The sequence below is a fragment of the Anopheles maculipalpis genome, chromosome 2RL (assembly GCF_943734695.1).
Source record: "Anopheles maculipalpis chromosome 2RL, idAnoMacuDA_375_x, whole genome shotgun sequence".
In the NCBI taxonomy this organism is placed as follows: domain Eukaryota; kingdom Metazoa; phylum Arthropoda; class Insecta; order Diptera; family Culicidae; genus Anopheles; species Anopheles maculipalpis.
In genome coordinates this window covers 60474830-60491486 of record NC_064871.1, presented here as the reverse complement: position 1 = coordinate 60491486, position 16657 = coordinate 60474830, and the positions used below count along the sequence as shown (strand labels likewise).

General features: G+C 37.7%; 3 protein-coding genes across 4 annotated transcripts in view; 2 read left to right on the top strand and 1 right to left on the bottom strand.

The window, feature by feature from the left end:
• LOC126559576 (COP9 signalosome complex subunit 9) overlaps window positions 1-16657 on the bottom strand; it is a 194968-nt gene that overhangs the window by 140990 nt on the left and 37321 nt on the right. The gene's annotated exons all lie outside the window — the stretch shown is intronic.
• The window catches only part of LOC126558181 (uncharacterized), a 407024-nt gene that overhangs the window by 385085 nt on the left and 5282 nt on the right, over window positions 1-16657 (top strand). The gene's annotated exons all lie outside the window — the stretch shown is intronic.
• Window positions 10324-11353, top strand: LOC126559159 (pro-resilin-like). 2 transcript variants are annotated; one of them, XM_050215274.1, is made up of 3 exons: window positions 10324-10362; window positions 10634-11041; window positions 11181-11353. In XM_050215274.1, the coding sequence occupies exons 1-3, from the start codon at window positions 10357-10359 to the stop codon at window positions 11310-11312; spliced, it is 546 nt and encodes a 181-aa protein (XP_050071231.1). In that variant the 5' UTR covers window positions 10324-10356; the 3' UTR covers window positions 11313-11353. The 2 variants fall into 2 exon arrangements, with proteins under 2 accessions (XP_050071231.1, XP_050071230.1); XM_050215273.1 differs by lacking the exon at window positions 10324-10362 and adding an exon at window positions 10461-10509.

Here is a 16657-nt window from a genome sequence, read left to right as displayed (position 1 = left end):
ATGTAGCATACAAAAAAAAAAACAACGTTAACAAACCGACTTTAACAGAGTATGCCCGGGATAAGGCAAAGAATAAGGAGGAAATGCCTTATCAACATGATTATAAAATTTGTTCAACACAAGCGGTGTTGACAATACGGCACTGGTCCGTCATTATTAATTATTTATAAATAAATAAATAAATAAAACAAACTGACTTACATACTTTAATTGCATGTTTATGAAAAAAAAATCCCTAATACTACAAGCTAACATGTTCCAATATCATCTCTTCAACAATTAAGGGAAACAATGGAGGTCAGTTAACGTAAGACGATTCGTCACACCAGTCCTTTTGCTGCGTCATAAAGTTCAAGGACTTGTAATGTACGTCGTTTTTATTTCCTCCATATAAGCCTATGTAAGCTAGTAGTACGAAAATGATCCTATGAACTTATTTTGGTTTCGGTATCATAAACGAAAGCGACTACTCCTGGCAAATCTTCCATCTCACCGTTTCCGAACAATCCGAATTACATTTAGCGAATGTAAAAAAAAAAACATCAATAGTCCTTACCAAGAATCACTTCTGGTGCAATGTCTAAATCAACCTGCCTCGCACCTTGATCAATCCAAAAACATCGTATATCGTGGAGTGAACTCATTAAAAAGATTACAAACAGCAGAGCTAAAGAATGAATTAAAATGTATGAGTAACATTTCTGAAATTTTGTAATAAGTATTCAAGCTTCGGTCTAGCCAAACAAATGGAAACTTTTTGGAAGGATGGCACACGTAAATCATCGCAAACCTTCCATTCACTTCACCTTCACAGTGGTACGTGGATCCATTTGTTTTACAGAAGAAAAATATATTTTATGTTTCTGTAGCTGTATGGGAACAGAAGTAAAGAATAATACATCCAACAATGGTTAGGACAGGCACTTAAATATTTAAAAAAAGTGAACTAAAGTGCGACGCTAATTCGGTACAGTAATATAATAATAAAATTTCAGCAATAAAGAAATCTAAATTAACTATACGCACATTGAATGATACTAATTTGATGTTTATGATCACAAGTTTGAAACTGGTTTTGTAGAAACAAAAGCTTGTGTAAGATATCGAACAGAAATTATGATCAACCAACAAATCATTACATTTGTAAGGCAAAACAATTACAGTTACATTTTAAAAGCTAAAGAGTGGAAAGAATTTACCCACCTGCCAAACAATGCTCATCAGTTGGCTATTTTGATCTAGAATGGTTAAAAGTCGCCAGAATGGCGCTGGGTGAACGTTGAACGATGGCGTCTTGTGATTTGGATTATGACAAAAAAACTGACTTTTGCCATCTGAATCAGAGCACAGCACACTTCTGGGAAGTGAACCTTGACCTGAACCACATCTATTTCTAGCCAACTCGCTTCTCTAGCCCGATTCCCCAATACGGTACAAAGCTGCGAGAGGGCACAGCGCGGTCTACCAGACTGCCATCATAGTAATCATGAAGCTTGTAGGAAGATACTTTCAAAATGTGCCTGTCAGGGTCCAACAGAGTCGTCGTTGCTAAGAGTATCTTCCGTTCTGTTTGCTTACTTAGTGCATAATTTGGAAAGTTGCTCCATTTGCACTGCCTGTCTCTCGCTAATGATTGCAAAAATTCGCTCTCATACCCATTCGCCGAGGATTCTGAGCGGGCTGACGATCATTCCAATTTGTTGCTACCCATAGGGTGGGTCACAAGGTTATGAACGGAATAGCTTTGACACTCACATCAACGACCTATCGAAAACTATCATCGGCGTTTTAGTTGCCCCTGTGTAGCCTCTGTTTCGAATGGTTTGATGAGACGATGGCAGATTAAATTGTAATTATTAATTAAATGCATCTAATGCGTCTGGCATGTGTTGGAATTTCCATGATGCGCGGTACGAGATAATAATGCATGTATGTACATACTGCAAAATTATAACAAACAGCGTGAAATGCTTTATAATTGAGCTGATTTCAACGCGATTGCTATAAAGCTAAAGAGTAGTCAATCATTACATGGTCAAATTAGATACGCTCAGATTAAGCGAAGATCGCCCTAGTCTCAAGTACATTTTAACGCTCCGAAAGACCTCTCACCTAGCACCTAGGTATAGATTGTTTTTAAGTAATTTTGATTCCATCGACCCATCGCATACCTTTACATACAGTCGATGTTTCTGCTGATCAATAGCATCGAATGAAGAGAATTAGAAAGGAGAGCAGAGAGGGGACTAGAAAAAAGGTTTTGGCTATATGAAAAATCTGAAAGTATATGATCGGTCAAATATTGGTTACTGTGTTTCCCCTCGGCGCAAGTCTACATTTGTTTAAACAACTAAGCACCAAATGAGTACTAATTGAAGGTTGTACGGTGATGATTTTCGCGCGCAAATGTCAGATTGAACATGTTTCGAAACGGATTTGGATTTGGGGGCGATGATGACCGCCCGTGTCGTGGGATAACCATGTTTCACCTAAACCGTTACAGACTTTTCCCAAGCCATAGTCGTTGACTAAACCATAAAACTACTTAAGTTCATGGGCACATTTCGGGTGCAGACGAGCATAATTGGGTGCAATACTGTTGGTTTATTACATGTCAGCTCCAAAACTGTCCCATTACATAGTTAGCAGAATTAATGTTTTATACAAACATAAATGTTTAACCGTCTCGAAATATGATTGCTAATGCTTTATTATAAGCGATAGCGACACTGTAAGACTTTGCAAATCATCAAAATTTGTTAAATTACAATGCCAACTCAACTTTAATTGTAAAATTGATAATATAAGTTGATAACAACATTGATAATTTGATGGTATAAGTTGTTTTAGGTTGAAAAGTATCCTATTCCTGAATCCCATTTTTACAACAGACTTTATAGTTTAACAAATGTAAAATGACTAAATTCTAAATTATGCATTAGAAGAAGAGGATTAATTTGCTTCTTCTTCTTGGCATAACGACCTTTAAGGCCACGCCGGCCATAGAAATGGCTTACTAGACTGCCGATACCACGTAGTTGGTTAGTCAGTCCTCACTACGGGGGGGACGGTCCGGATGGGATTTGAACCCCGGTCCTGCCGTTTGAAGACCCTCGCCGCTGTCGCCTACACGTTTAGTTATTTTGTGTAAAATATGGACTGAATAATAAATTTGTTGTTTCGATTAATGCTTGGTACGAGGAGTAATGAAATTTAATGCATAACAATAAAGGCCATGCACCATGGCTTATCAAGATCATTTTTGACAAGCAGGTCATGTGGGTATGTCTGTTATATTGGAAAAATTTAAATACATTTACTTGCTGGTTGTGCGATTTTGCGTGACATTTTTATTTATTTCATAAGAAAGGGCCTGGCCGTATTGGTATTTTTTTATATTAAACCACATTAAATTAACGCACGGAATTGGCGTTGACTGTATACTTCACGAGTCATCATATTCGATGTATTTGACATCCTTGGTATGTCCTTGCATATCTAACGATAGTTTCTATCCTGTATTGACGCACACATGATGCATATTAAGCATTATACTCAAATAAAATCTTAGAACGATACAATATCATACAATACAATACAAAACAAATTCAATAAAATGGCTTAAGATCATCACATGTCTTCATTCCGGTGTTCTCGTAACTAACCTCTGGCACCAGTGACTATTATAAGTATGCTCCAAGAGCATTGAAGCTTCAATCCAAGAGCATTGAAGCTTTGCAATAAACCTTTGTCTATGTAACAAATGCTAAACTACGTTTTTTTTAAATAGTTACCAAGTTTTCACAAAAGGGAAATGGTTTCAAAGAAAATCACTGTTAATAAAAACGATTATTGTTTATGTAAATACAGCATACACAACTTCAAAAGTGCACAACTATACTTAAATAAAAAGTATGCAAATTTTGAGCGATTAACAAAACATAACATACAAGGGTACAATCCGGTGGTAGAGGCGGTGGTAGACCGGGTTCAAATCCCATCTGGACCCGTTCCCTCGTAGTGAGCACTGACTATCATCACATGTGTGGTGCCAATAAGTGTCGTAAGCCATTCGACGGCTGGTGCAACCTAGAAGGTTGTTAAGCCAAGAAGAATAAGAATAAGAAGAAGTAGAAGAAGAAGAAAAGGAAGAAGAAGAAGATTTACTTTAAACTACAAAAATAGCAACAACAAGGAAAGACAAACATTTTCCGTAGCGTTTTCAATTATAAGCATTATCTTGCTTTTAATAGTTCTTTAGTTATTCACCATCTTGGCGCAACGGTGGTGGCTTTTTTATTTTACGGCAATATTTCAACCTGCAGCTTGACGTGGGAGTTGCTAGAAATGCTGCTGCTGCTGCTGCTGCTCTATCATCTTTACTGGGCTTCAATTAGCTAGCCCGTTGCATACCACAACCTTGTTACAACAACCATACCATCACATTCACGAAACGTTTTTTCCCTTTCGTTTGGTGTGCCGGCCATCCGAGCAAAAATTTCTGCATTTGTCCCAGCGTCACTTCACTTCAACAGTCTGCTATGCCTCAAAGTATTAGTATATGGCTCAATCAGATTAATGATTTCAATTCACAGGCACCGTGGTTGCTTCGCTCGTCACCCCATCAGCTCTATCGCGATCTTGTGCAAAAGTAAGGCATTAACAATGGGAAGCCAGTGCATCCATCACTTTAGTGAATGAGTGCAAACCTTTTTTGCAACGAAAGATTCACTTTACTTTTACTAAAACATTTTAGTTTCTCGATTTGCATCCAAATCATAGGAAAGGCGCATAAAGATCAAACCTCATGTACAGGATGTAGATAGAATTATTGAAGAATAATCGGTTGCGTTCGCCTTTACTTTGCTGCACAAGACATTTGTTTGTAAATGTGTCGTGCCCGTCAAAAAGCCATTCCTGCTGTTAGAATAATTTCAACCTCTGCTCCTAACCAGTGAACTGAATACATTCGCCATTTGATGTATCAAGGGTCAGTTGTAGACAGGTAAAAGGAAATCTGTTTACCAAACACTTGTGCAGACATTCAAACGACGCATGCACTATTAACACCAACGATGTATTTCAAGTTCATTCATACTCTACCACCTTCTTCAGGGTCACGTTCTGCGGTATCGGTAAAACACTTAGATTCAAAGCGAAACATCTAGTCCTTCGCCGGGAGAAGAGCTTCCTTTCATGTTCAACCTCCAACCGTGCTCGGTACGAGAACACCATTAATTATTGCGTTAACTAATTGTGTGGAACGTGAAGGAATGAAACATTCAATATGGTAAAACAGTGTTGATCGCTGCCAGGTCAAAATTTGGACGGTTTATTATTTACGATATCATGGATATCTTTATTTACTTATTTTACTTTCATTTAATCTTTCTGTCTCTTCTTGAGACGTTTGACATAATGATAGAGAAAGGCTCATTTTATTACGCGAAAGAGTACTTGCATAAATTTACGACTGTTTGATGGAGTGTAGCACAATTATTGTTTGACGAAAGATGGAGGAAATACATTTTCTGTGACGCTTTTCATTCATAAAGAAAGTATGAAACCAGGCCAAATTAATTTCTGAAAATCTCATAAAGTGTCAATAATGTACAGTTTATGTAATAACCTCATTAACCTCACTTTGTATCAGCAACTCGGTGGATAATTAATGATCGTGAATGGCGTTGCAGTAATTAAACTCTCTACAGTCTTTGGAACAGACACAGAGAACTGTTTTTCAATCAATGCAAGTGCACGTTTGATAAATTCGAAGCAGTCTGTCAGAAGACCATACATAGTTTTCAAGGTCATCGGCATTGTCTGATAGTGCCTTCTATGGAGGTTGTCTTAAAGGTAACAATTTGTCAATAAATTCATATTTCGTCGAAACTGAGGGACAACCTTACCACAAAAATGAAAGTACCACTTAAATACATATGGGCTAGGTGGGGTGGTGACACGATGGCATCTATGCATTGCAACCATTCTCATCAGCTCTCTCGATCTGCTTTTTTCTCCTCTCTATGGACAGGGTTAATATTGTTATTTATCAATCAATTTGTCGCATCACAAACAACTTTTAAAAATTTTAAGCATCTTTCCAATATTTTACAACGTTAAAAAAATGAAACAAATGGAATTACTTTTGTCACGCGCTGTTCATGCCGTTCGACCTTACGGCTCAATAATGCGGAATTTCGTTCACTCCCTCTCTCGCTTGCTCTGTCACGTAAGGGGCAATAAGCAATTCAATGTCATTTGTTTTTCAAGGAAGAGGATCAACACTTTAGCGCCATTTTTGGAAAGAATGAATTAAACGTTCCGAAATTAAACGATCAATTAAGCGGTTAGCGAAAGACTGCCCTTCTCCAGGCACAATAATTGAACTTCGTCCAACATTCCAACACCAGCCGCTGACCGCCCGCATTATGCTTCATAGAAGCGCAACGGTTTTAAATGACCCACTCTCCGAAACCCATCGAAAACAATGAATGTTAAATGACAAAGGTGAATGCACACCGCATCACTACACCCGCCAGACACATAATCCTCCCACGTATACGTGAATTATTTGTACAGCGTTAAGTTTTTTTTTGTTATTTATTTATGGAGGATTTGAGTAACATTTATGGAGGATTTCAAATTCTATGTTTGGAATACGGATTTGCTTGGCCATGATCGTGTTTGATGTTTTCCATTCTTCTTTTAAAAAAAATTTTTCATGCATGTCCTTGGCATTGTATTGATAATCGATAGCGTTACCGTTTTCCGTTTGAATCTACGACGGCAAATGTTTGATAAAACGCAGCGAATATTTGATTATTAATGTTTAGTATATCGACAGGACGTAAATAAATGAACTTGACAAAATCGAGTATGACGGCATATTTTTGCCTGTGCATGCAAACAAGTGTCTTAACTATTGAAATAAGATTTAATCGGCTATCAACATGATTTGTGTCTAAAAAACTGACATCTGCTGCCAAACTTTTTTTTCGAAATAGAGCTTTTACTTGAATGATCAGTTTGTTGCTCCACTTTTGATTGCCGGTCGGAATTCCATCCTAGCATCCAGTGATTCTCATCATCGTCATCATCACCATCATCATCTTCAGGTTTCAACTGGACCTCGGCAGTTCAAATCAGGTTGCTTGGGTATCGATTGTTCCAGTTGCCAAACGCAGGTTTCATAAATCAAAACAGAAACACAACAAAGAGAATTACTGAAAGGTCAACAGTAAAATTCGTGATTTCGGCAGTTGTTAACCTGTTGGACAGTGAGCTATGTTTGGTAATTTATTCAACATTGCAATAACGTTCTTTCCCTCACTTTTTTTTCCAAACACCATACATCAATCATTAATATGCACATCAAACTGTTTAAATAAATATCGGGCTTTGGGAGAAAGTCAAACGAGAGAATAGAATCAAATTTAAAATCAACTGAAATACAGAAATTAATTGACCCATTTTTGTTACTTAAAAATTAATGTATCGTATAAAAAGAATTCCTCTAAAATCACGATTACGATCACTTGTCGCTTGTAATTATCAGCAAACAGTAAATATCGGGTGCTACTAATTCATCCTAGTAATTGGTGATTCAATGACAACGCAGAACGACAGACTTTCAGACTACGTAGACTGTTCAAGTTCAACCGGTTAGTGGGTGCACTAATAGCAATTGAACACGCGGGGTTTTCGTAACCGTTGATGCATTCCGTTAAAAGGGATAGCATTTGAAATACACGTTGCACATTCTATTTCATATCAATTTACACGTACGAAGATTGCTCCAGAAGATGTAACGGCAATCGGGAAACACGAACTGCTCTTCACGGCCGCTGTCTTCGATATGGACCATCGTAAATATGAGTTACTGTGGTACGCTATGTACTTATTGCAGCATTTTTACACGCATTGAAGTCACTTTATGCAACTGACTTTTTAAACTTGAATGCTTGACTTCCTGAGGATGCATGTTTTTGCATTGAAATGGTAACTCGACATCTTTTCGTAAGATCTCTGCTCGAGTGTCGCATCATCGTAATCATCTTAAATAAATTGCACCTTCGTTTTAAACCTCAAAGTGGAGACTAACGAGGCATTCCAAACAGTTGAAAGATTAAATTAATAACTACCTAAACTATTGTACGTACCAACATCGCACAGTGTAACGCAATATCATCACGTTTATGCCCCAGATTAAACAAAAACGCAAAGGCGAAGCTGGCAAAGATAATCGTTATTGCTGTTGAATTGCTGTTGAATAAAAAATGTGTAATTCGTTAATATTTGTTTCGTTGTTTCTTTATACGTAATATTAGAACGATTTTAAGCTTCCCTCGGCTTATGTTTCGAGGTTTGAATTTAAAAGCAAATGGTTTATTAGTGCTAAGAGTACCTGTTGATGACAACAGCTAAACCGCGTAAATATTGTGTGAACAAAAAACAATTGCAAAGTGGCAATCTATTTAACACTCATCATAACATGCATGTAATTCTCAAGCATTTTCTTTTGGATCGCAATGCATACAGAATGAACCGTTTAATAAGATTTGTAAAGTTTTACAAAGCAGTGTTTCACATGAACCGTCAGCAATGTGCTTGTCGTACACAACACACGAATGCTTCATGGCGCTAGGTTACCATATTAGCTAAGGAACGCTTCATGCGAGCGCATAGAGCATCAGATCCACTTTTCCCATAGCCGTTCTGTTACACATTCTGTTACACCTCACTGCAAAGCGTTGATACGGATATGTGGACAATGAGTGAGAGCTTCACTAAACTGTCTGATAATCTCGTACACTGATGCTGATGCTGAAGATGGAAAATGTAAGGTTCTCGCACCACGATGCTAGCCCAAACATACACTTCTGGTTCAGCTTTCGGGTTTAAGATCGGATTCGTTCCCTTTGCCACGTCAAGCGCGTGGTGTACGGCTTGCGCTCGTGAAGTACTCCCTTCCTTTCAGAGAGTGGTCTGATGAGTACTCCATTCTCTTTTGATCATCTTCAATCTCTACAGCCACGCTAGATGCACACTGCCGGCGAACGTTCTCTAGTTTTTATTCATTTTTTCGACATGAAGCATTTTTTGTCGCTACTTTTAAAAGCGAGATGCACGCGTTTCGCGATGGCCATGCTCGTTCATTCGCTCCTTCCTTCGCACCCAACTCATCTTTTGGCGTGGGGCTCAGATTTGGAAGCCTTTCTCGGCACGCTTACAGATGGCGCGAAAATGCCCGTTTCCCGTAGTAACTGCGGCCAACCGAAACTCGTGCCAAACCATTGACCAAAAAGAGACAGCGTTTGTAAAGAAGATTCATTTACTTAGTAAACTTTGTTGGACCGAAAGTACAGAGGCAGCTCACAGTTTGTGATGCTGCGAAGAAACCTCGTATATATACCGCAGATAGGACTGTATCAACCCATAAACAAATTAACCATCATCAAGAGCACAAACGCGAGCGCAGTTCGGTCGGTGCAGTTCAGTAAAGTTTGTTCTTATTTGTTCTTGAAATTTTCGTTAAATTGTACAAGCATTTTGTTCTGACGTGATATTCCTGCTACGAGGAAATTCTCGCGCAAAAAGTGTTGTGTGAACAGTTCAACGGTTGAATAAATTTGAATTGCAGTGCTTTTTCCTACAACCATACAAAATGAAGGTATGCATTAAAGTTCTACGCACAAATATTGCGAACAATTTGGATTATTTGCTTAAAACAGTGCGTCGAAGTGTGTGAATAATTACAGTGAATAAAAATTTAAAATAGTTTTCAACCATCCTACGTTTCTTTTGCTTTGATAACGGTCGAAAGTTATTGAAGTAAATTTAATAATTAAGATCGAGTGATTTTTTTTCTAAGATTCATTAACGAGATTCTAGGGTGTTTCATGTTTGTAACATGTTGCAGTGTGCTAAATATTGTAACGTCCAGCATTTATAAAGAAGTGTTTAAAGCCAGGTGGATGTGGTGGAAATTAAGTGATATTTCCGCATAAAGCTGCATAACTACAAAGACAAATTTAATTTAAATCATGCATTTGTCTGTAAAAATATATATTTTTTAATTTATTAAAGATTTTTACCAACAAAAAGAACAAAATTAAAAAAAAAATTTATATTTGCAAAAACCAACCAACAACTAAATCTTTTGCAATTTCAAATAATATTAGCCAACGACTTTAAAACCAATTTGAAAAACCGATCAAAATGAGCACGAATTACACAAAACTTGTTGCAAATAGTTTCATACCACGCATGAAATATTTCAAGTCAAATCTTGGTAGCAATGCTACAAAATTTCAGATCCACCCATTATTGAGCAATGTTGCCTAGGTGACGTAAATGGAGGTAAAATATTGAGGTTTAAAAAAAAAGCATTGGTAGATATTGAAGCAAAAACAGTTGACGCCAAACACTCAACCGTGACGCCAATCGCAAACGGTGAAGGTGACTGAATCAGTTATGAAGCAAAAGATCTTCACTTCAAACCGAAACGTTTGGTGAAGCTAAACGATCTCGTTTCTCTCTTTGCTATAAAAAAATCTATTCGATTTATTCCGAATCTGCGAAACCTTAACCAACTAATTTCTAATAATAATCCAACTAATACAAATTACAGTTCTTCGTTGTTGTCGCCGCAATCTGCTTGGCTGCACTAGCCACAGCAGAGCCACCTGCCCCACGCAACGGCTTTACATCTCCTTCGAGCAACTATCTGCCGCCTAACCAATCGTTCAATGGGAATAACGGTTACAACTATAACTCAAACGACAATGGTTACAACTACCCCTCGGGCTCCAACGGCGGAAACTATCCTGCCCCATCCCAGCAGTACGGAGCACCCTCTGGTAACGGCGCCAACGGCGGATACAACTACGAGGACGCTAATGCTCAACCTGCCAAATATTCGTTCGAGTACAACTTGCAGGACTTTGCCTCCGGCAACGACTTCGGACACATGGAGTCTCGTGATGGCGACCGAACCGTTGGACGCTACTATGTCCTCCTTCCCGACGGTCGCAAGCAAGTAAGTGCATCTGTCATTCATTGCTTGGCTGTTTTCACTGCTTTGATACTACATGTTTTGGTACTTTGATACTTCATGTAGATAACACAACAACTATCATAAATTGCAACCCATTATTATTTGTAAATTGTTTGCACAGGTTGTAAACTACGAAGCCGATCAAAACGGATACCGTCCAACCATCACCTATGAAGATGTTGGAACTGGAAACGGAGCTAATGGTAACAATGGTGGATACGGAGGAAACGGTCAGTTCAACGGTTACCAATAATCTTCCGGCATCTCGAGCGACAACAACCCGTTCGATATTGTAAATATCTTCATGGACTCTATCGGAACGGTTGCTATTCGATGTAGTTAAACGAAATTGTTAGATAATGAATCACACTGTAAGTATTGCACTGTAAGTCATTTCATGGGGCACTAATACGTTGTTATGTTGCACCAGTCATTACAAATAACAACTGATATGCGCCAGTTATCCTCACAGTCACCACGAACCCAAACCACGATTCGACCCATGCAATGTTTCAAAGGAATTATTGATGAATACGTCTTACTAACAGAGAAACAAACAAATGTTAAAACTCTTCAATAGAATTTAAGTAACCTATTAAGAACAATGTGAAGCAAATATCTTTATAAAAAATACCCCATATCCCAGCAAAAGGGATGGAGCAAAAAAGTGAAAAATATTGTAAACAGTTGTACTATAAAATATTATAATTTTTACGAGGAAAAGAGGAAAACGATGATGAAGGTACTGCCATGACCATTGAAAAAATCAACTGTACGCGTTACAACACTATACCACCAATAACATTATTAGTGCAAAATGATAGCAACAAAACTGAAGATAGCATGAGATATGCTCTACAAAGCTGTAAATTCACAACACGAGATTGTTATCGGATTGCGCGAGTAATGTTATATGTTGAAACATCTCGTAACCGTAGTATGAATTAGCTTAAGGTTAGTTCATATAGAGGAAGAATGTTTTGTGAACTGAACATGACAATAAAGTTTCAAAGAAGTCTCATGATGAATGTTCGAAAAGGAACAATAATGCAAGAGTAATGTGTTTCACTCAAAATAGAAAGATTATTTAAAAATGAGCTATTCAAACCCTCTCCTAAGCAAACTACTCATTTCATGAATGTGTTGCTGTTTTTTTTGCACAGTTGTGTACCAACTTTCACTTCTAAGCAGAGCTCTATAATTATAGTTTAAAATTAACAAACAAAATCGGATCAAACTTAAAACGAAAATATGTCTCGTAGCTTTGCATTTTACAAAACGGAAGAAGGTGTTTCGTTCTCAGTTACAAATCTGCTGCAAATCTGTACACTGGAAACGAGAACATGTGATGTGAAAAAATCCGTCGCACCAACCGCGTATCGAATCATATGGACATAGCAAGGACAAGAACCAACTTATTTTCCATGCTCGAGATGTCGCATTCACGAAGGACGAACTACCGAAACCATTATTGCATTTTTGTTCCCGACGCATGCTCCTCAACCATTTCTACTGCAGGAGCAGAAATCCATCAAATTTGGTCGAATTCAACGACCGCAATCTCACGAACGCAACTCTGCTATAAAGCTCCAGGTGTAAGTTGCAAAAGCTATTGATTGGATTCATTGAAACTTTTCATCGTTCATCTAAGAAATACAGGACGTTTTCAAGCTACGCGATTAGTGCATCTTGGATTTTTACTTTCATCTGCAAATTTAGACATTTTCAGCACATTACAAAATCTGTGTTAGTGCGCGCTTGTTTAAAATAGTACATGTTGCTGTTGTGTGAAATCATTTCATTTCATTAGACCAACTATGTTCCATGTATCAATCAATACAACAGTGCAGAAGTAATATGTAATGGAACATGAATAAACCTGTGAAATTTTTACATCAATTTTAGGTAATGAGCACTATAAATTGTATTTTTTCACATTGCACATATTTTGAACCGAATACGGCGAATGTTTCCAAGAAATCATGAAGGCAAATAAAATAACTTTAACTAAGCTTGACGGCAAAACATTTCTTCAAGAGTGTGAAGGAGTTTTTCAATATAGTTCAATTGTTGAGCTATTGTTTAAAGCGTAATACTTCTAAGAGAATAAGAGAAATACTTCTTAACGAAATTATTGTTTCGATATGCTTCCTTAAGTAAAGTTTAATGTCAGTAATGTAAAATTCATATTGGATCCAGATGGGATTACATTTTTGGTTCTTTTGGGCATCACTCCGCTTGATAAATGTAGTACGGGGCTTGTTGCGCGGATACTTTGTAGTATTTTCGTCAGAAAAACAATCGTCTTCTCCGTTGTGCAACTAAACTGGTCGATTCGAATTTGGAAAAATCCATACATTTTGGCAATGCGTTTGAATATTCGTCGCTTCTGTCATTCCATACATTCCGCCAACTACGGTAGGCAACGCATAATTCATGTATACGCTCGAATAACTACGCGCATTTAAGCTCTACAGCAGGAAACTTAACTACGAATTGCTATGCAAAAGAAAAAGCTCTCGTTTGGACGAACACTAAAATAATCAAACATCTTCTTCTTTTCGACCTAAAAGGCTTTTTGTCTGCTACGATACGCCGCTCACAGATTGAGTTAGTAGGCTTACTGATACCACGTAGTAGGAATGTCCCTCACTACGAGAGATATCAAACTGTCTTGTTCAAATGAATGGAACTATTCCTTGTAACTGTATAAAATAGTATCTATCGGGATGTCTTGTTCATTTTTTATTATTTTTTTGTAATTTACTGCAAATCATAGCCGTTGTTCTTTTTCTTACTCGTGTTTGTTAAAAGGGCTTTATTGGAGCACCTTCGATACGAGGCAGTTTCAAATTTTCAAACAAAATTTCATGAAACATGATCATATCTATCATCTCTTCATAACATCTAATTCTTTTCCATTTGACTTGATAAGGTTTGCTAAAAAGTTCCACCTTAGTTTATCATCTCCCAGGATCAAACGTTAAATAGCTTCTAACAGTTCATGTTCTGTAATCTTAAATGTTCGATTTTTTTAGAAACACCTGGTTTTCCTCGCGCCGTTCATTTCCTCGGGCTAAAGAAAGAATTTTTCGGTTTTTTGCCCTTTTCACTGCTTTCTCACTTTCCGGCATTCTGTTCCGACACCTAATCTGACCTTCTGCGCAGTGATAGCGGCAGTCGGCGTAAACAGGATTTGTTTACAACACTTACTCTACATTGCCTGAAAGCTCAATGTAGTGTAGAACACCGGTTTGCTTAAATTTGCATTTTTTCCAGAAACTTAAACCGCATACTCTTCTTGGTTTTGTGAAACTGATTTTTTTATTTCATGAAAACCGTTGGCTCTCAACCCGTTTACGTCACACGCTCGACGAGTTGGACGTGTGCGTTTACAATAACCCATTGAGGTTGCCGTAATTCACTCAACACTCACTAAGGGTGTCGATAGTGATAGTGAGGACTGAATATCTAACTATGTGGCACCAATAAGTCTAGTAAGCCATTGCAGATAGCCGTTGGGAAACCTAGTAGGGTCGTTTATGGGTTATGAGTAGTAAATATTACTACTTGTGTTATACCAGCACAAAATCACAAAACCTACAGTCAGTGATCGGTGAGGTTTGTCGAATTGGATCATCGCCAGATTAATTATATTCCATAAATCGAAAAATCCTAGAAGAACACAAACTCGAGGCACTGTATATCTTCAACACATCTCACCCTCTCTGCTTTATGAATCCTAGCCATAGCACAGTAGTGATGCAGTGATTTTCTCTTTTTTTAAATTTTATGCTCCGTGAAGCAATCGCATAGGACTCATTTGGCACCATATACCGTTCTCTTATAACTCTCCAAAAATACCTGCTCATACGCTTGAATATGTTGCCGGGCTCCGTTGTCATACAAACTGCATGCCTTAGTAGCTCCGTGCTCCTGAAACATGAATACACTCTCTGCTGGCTCTCCATTATTTCTGGCTCTCCTATCGATTTTGTTTCTCGCCAACATTGCAGCCGTGAGAAAATCCCACAACACAACATACATAGTAAGTGGCCTCGAAGAATTTAGTTTTTCACTTGAGCTAACATAGGAAAAAAAGAGTGATAAGTGAACGCACCGCAGATAGTTCACTTGAAAATTATTCATCCCCGGGGCAAATATAGTGCACATTGGTTCAGTTTTACTAAGTTGCCTCGAGCCTGGGATGTAAATAGACGGTAATTCTTTTCAATTCGGTCAATAATCAAGTGTTCAGTTACGACTGCACCTGTTCAACATGCTTGTATAGTGAAACTTTACTTTGCGAACTGAACTCATTGCCCAGCACTCGAACAGTATTTCTCCCGGGGTCTAACATCAAACCGAAACAATCAAGGTACTTGGCTGAAGGAACCGGGTGCATAGTGTGTTTTGATTAATTACATTATCAGTGCTCACTGTGGTTAAGTAACACTTTCTTCGTCGTCGTCGTCTTTTTTTTTTGTTTTTGTCCACGCCAGAAAACCTTAAGCCACATTTATGCAATCGTGTAATAAAACTGTGTGTAACGAATCGATCCAATGAAAATGTCATACCCTATGATGAAAAATTTGTTTTCGCTGAGAATAGATTAAACAACCCGTTTTCAATTACAAGTTTAGTGCTGGTTACATTACTCTTCCATTCATCAAACCATCGATGCATCAATGAATGCAACACATTTCATCGCAAGTGCATAGCAAGTGTCGGTGCATTTCAGCTGAAAGATTCAAGGATATTTGGTGCCGTATTCTGAGCGAAAATCTCCATACTTTGTGTTATGTATAATTGTTTTTTTTTTTTTTTGAGCCACACTAATATCAGCAACTGTTCGTTGGTAATTGCAGTTCGCAATGTTTCGTTGATATTTAATGCTCTGAACAAAGTGGTAATATCTCGTCACCCAAGTGAGTAAATCATGGTGCAACGATAGCAGTCTATTAGATGGCGTAGAAGCACACATTTGCTCTGCCAAAAACACACTATAAAAAAGATGCGGTGACTCACTAACACTTGCTGACTTGATTATTCGGATCAATAAGAAAATACTCCATTTAGAAAAATGAACATCACCTGAATGCGGCTGGTATGTACAAAAAAAAAACAGAATTCACAAAAAACATAAATTTAATTAATGTCAGTTCCATTGAATCAGGCAACGTTTCACACCAAAGCTTCCATTTTAACAACGTTATTTACGATTATTCGTTTTAATACAAATACGGTGAAAGCATCGATAGCAATAGCAATATCTATCAGCGTTTTATTTTGTAATGTAGAGAAAAATTTCCATAATAACGAAATAACTCCAACGACCTACTGAAGGTTTAAGAAAACTGCAACACAAATATTCTCTCCGGCTGCTATAGACGTGATCACATTGCACCCGGTTCTCTTCGGTATGCGTCTTATATGCATTTTGCTTGAATGTCATTATAGCTACGATCCAAAATGCATATAAAAATAGAGAAGTATTAAATGTCATGGCCATTTGACTTTACTTTTTTCATCAGTTTCAACGCTGAATGTTGACAGCATAACTATTCGTTTCATATGCACACCGGGCTACATAACATA

Bases quoted from the DNA above. Each gene is read 5' to 3' on its own strand.
- LOC126559159 (XM_050215273.1), top strand. From the start codon at position 10,477: ATGAAGCAAAAGATCTTCACTTCAAACCGAAAC. The intron at 10,510-10,633 runs GTTTGGTGAAGC...TACAAATTACAG, and splicing joins TCTTCACTTCAAACCGAAAC to TTCTTCGTTGTTGTCGCCGC. The intron at 11,042-11,180 runs GTAAGTGCATCT...TTGTTTGCACAG, and splicing joins TTCCCGACGGTCGCAAGCAA to GTTGTAAACTACGAAGCCGA.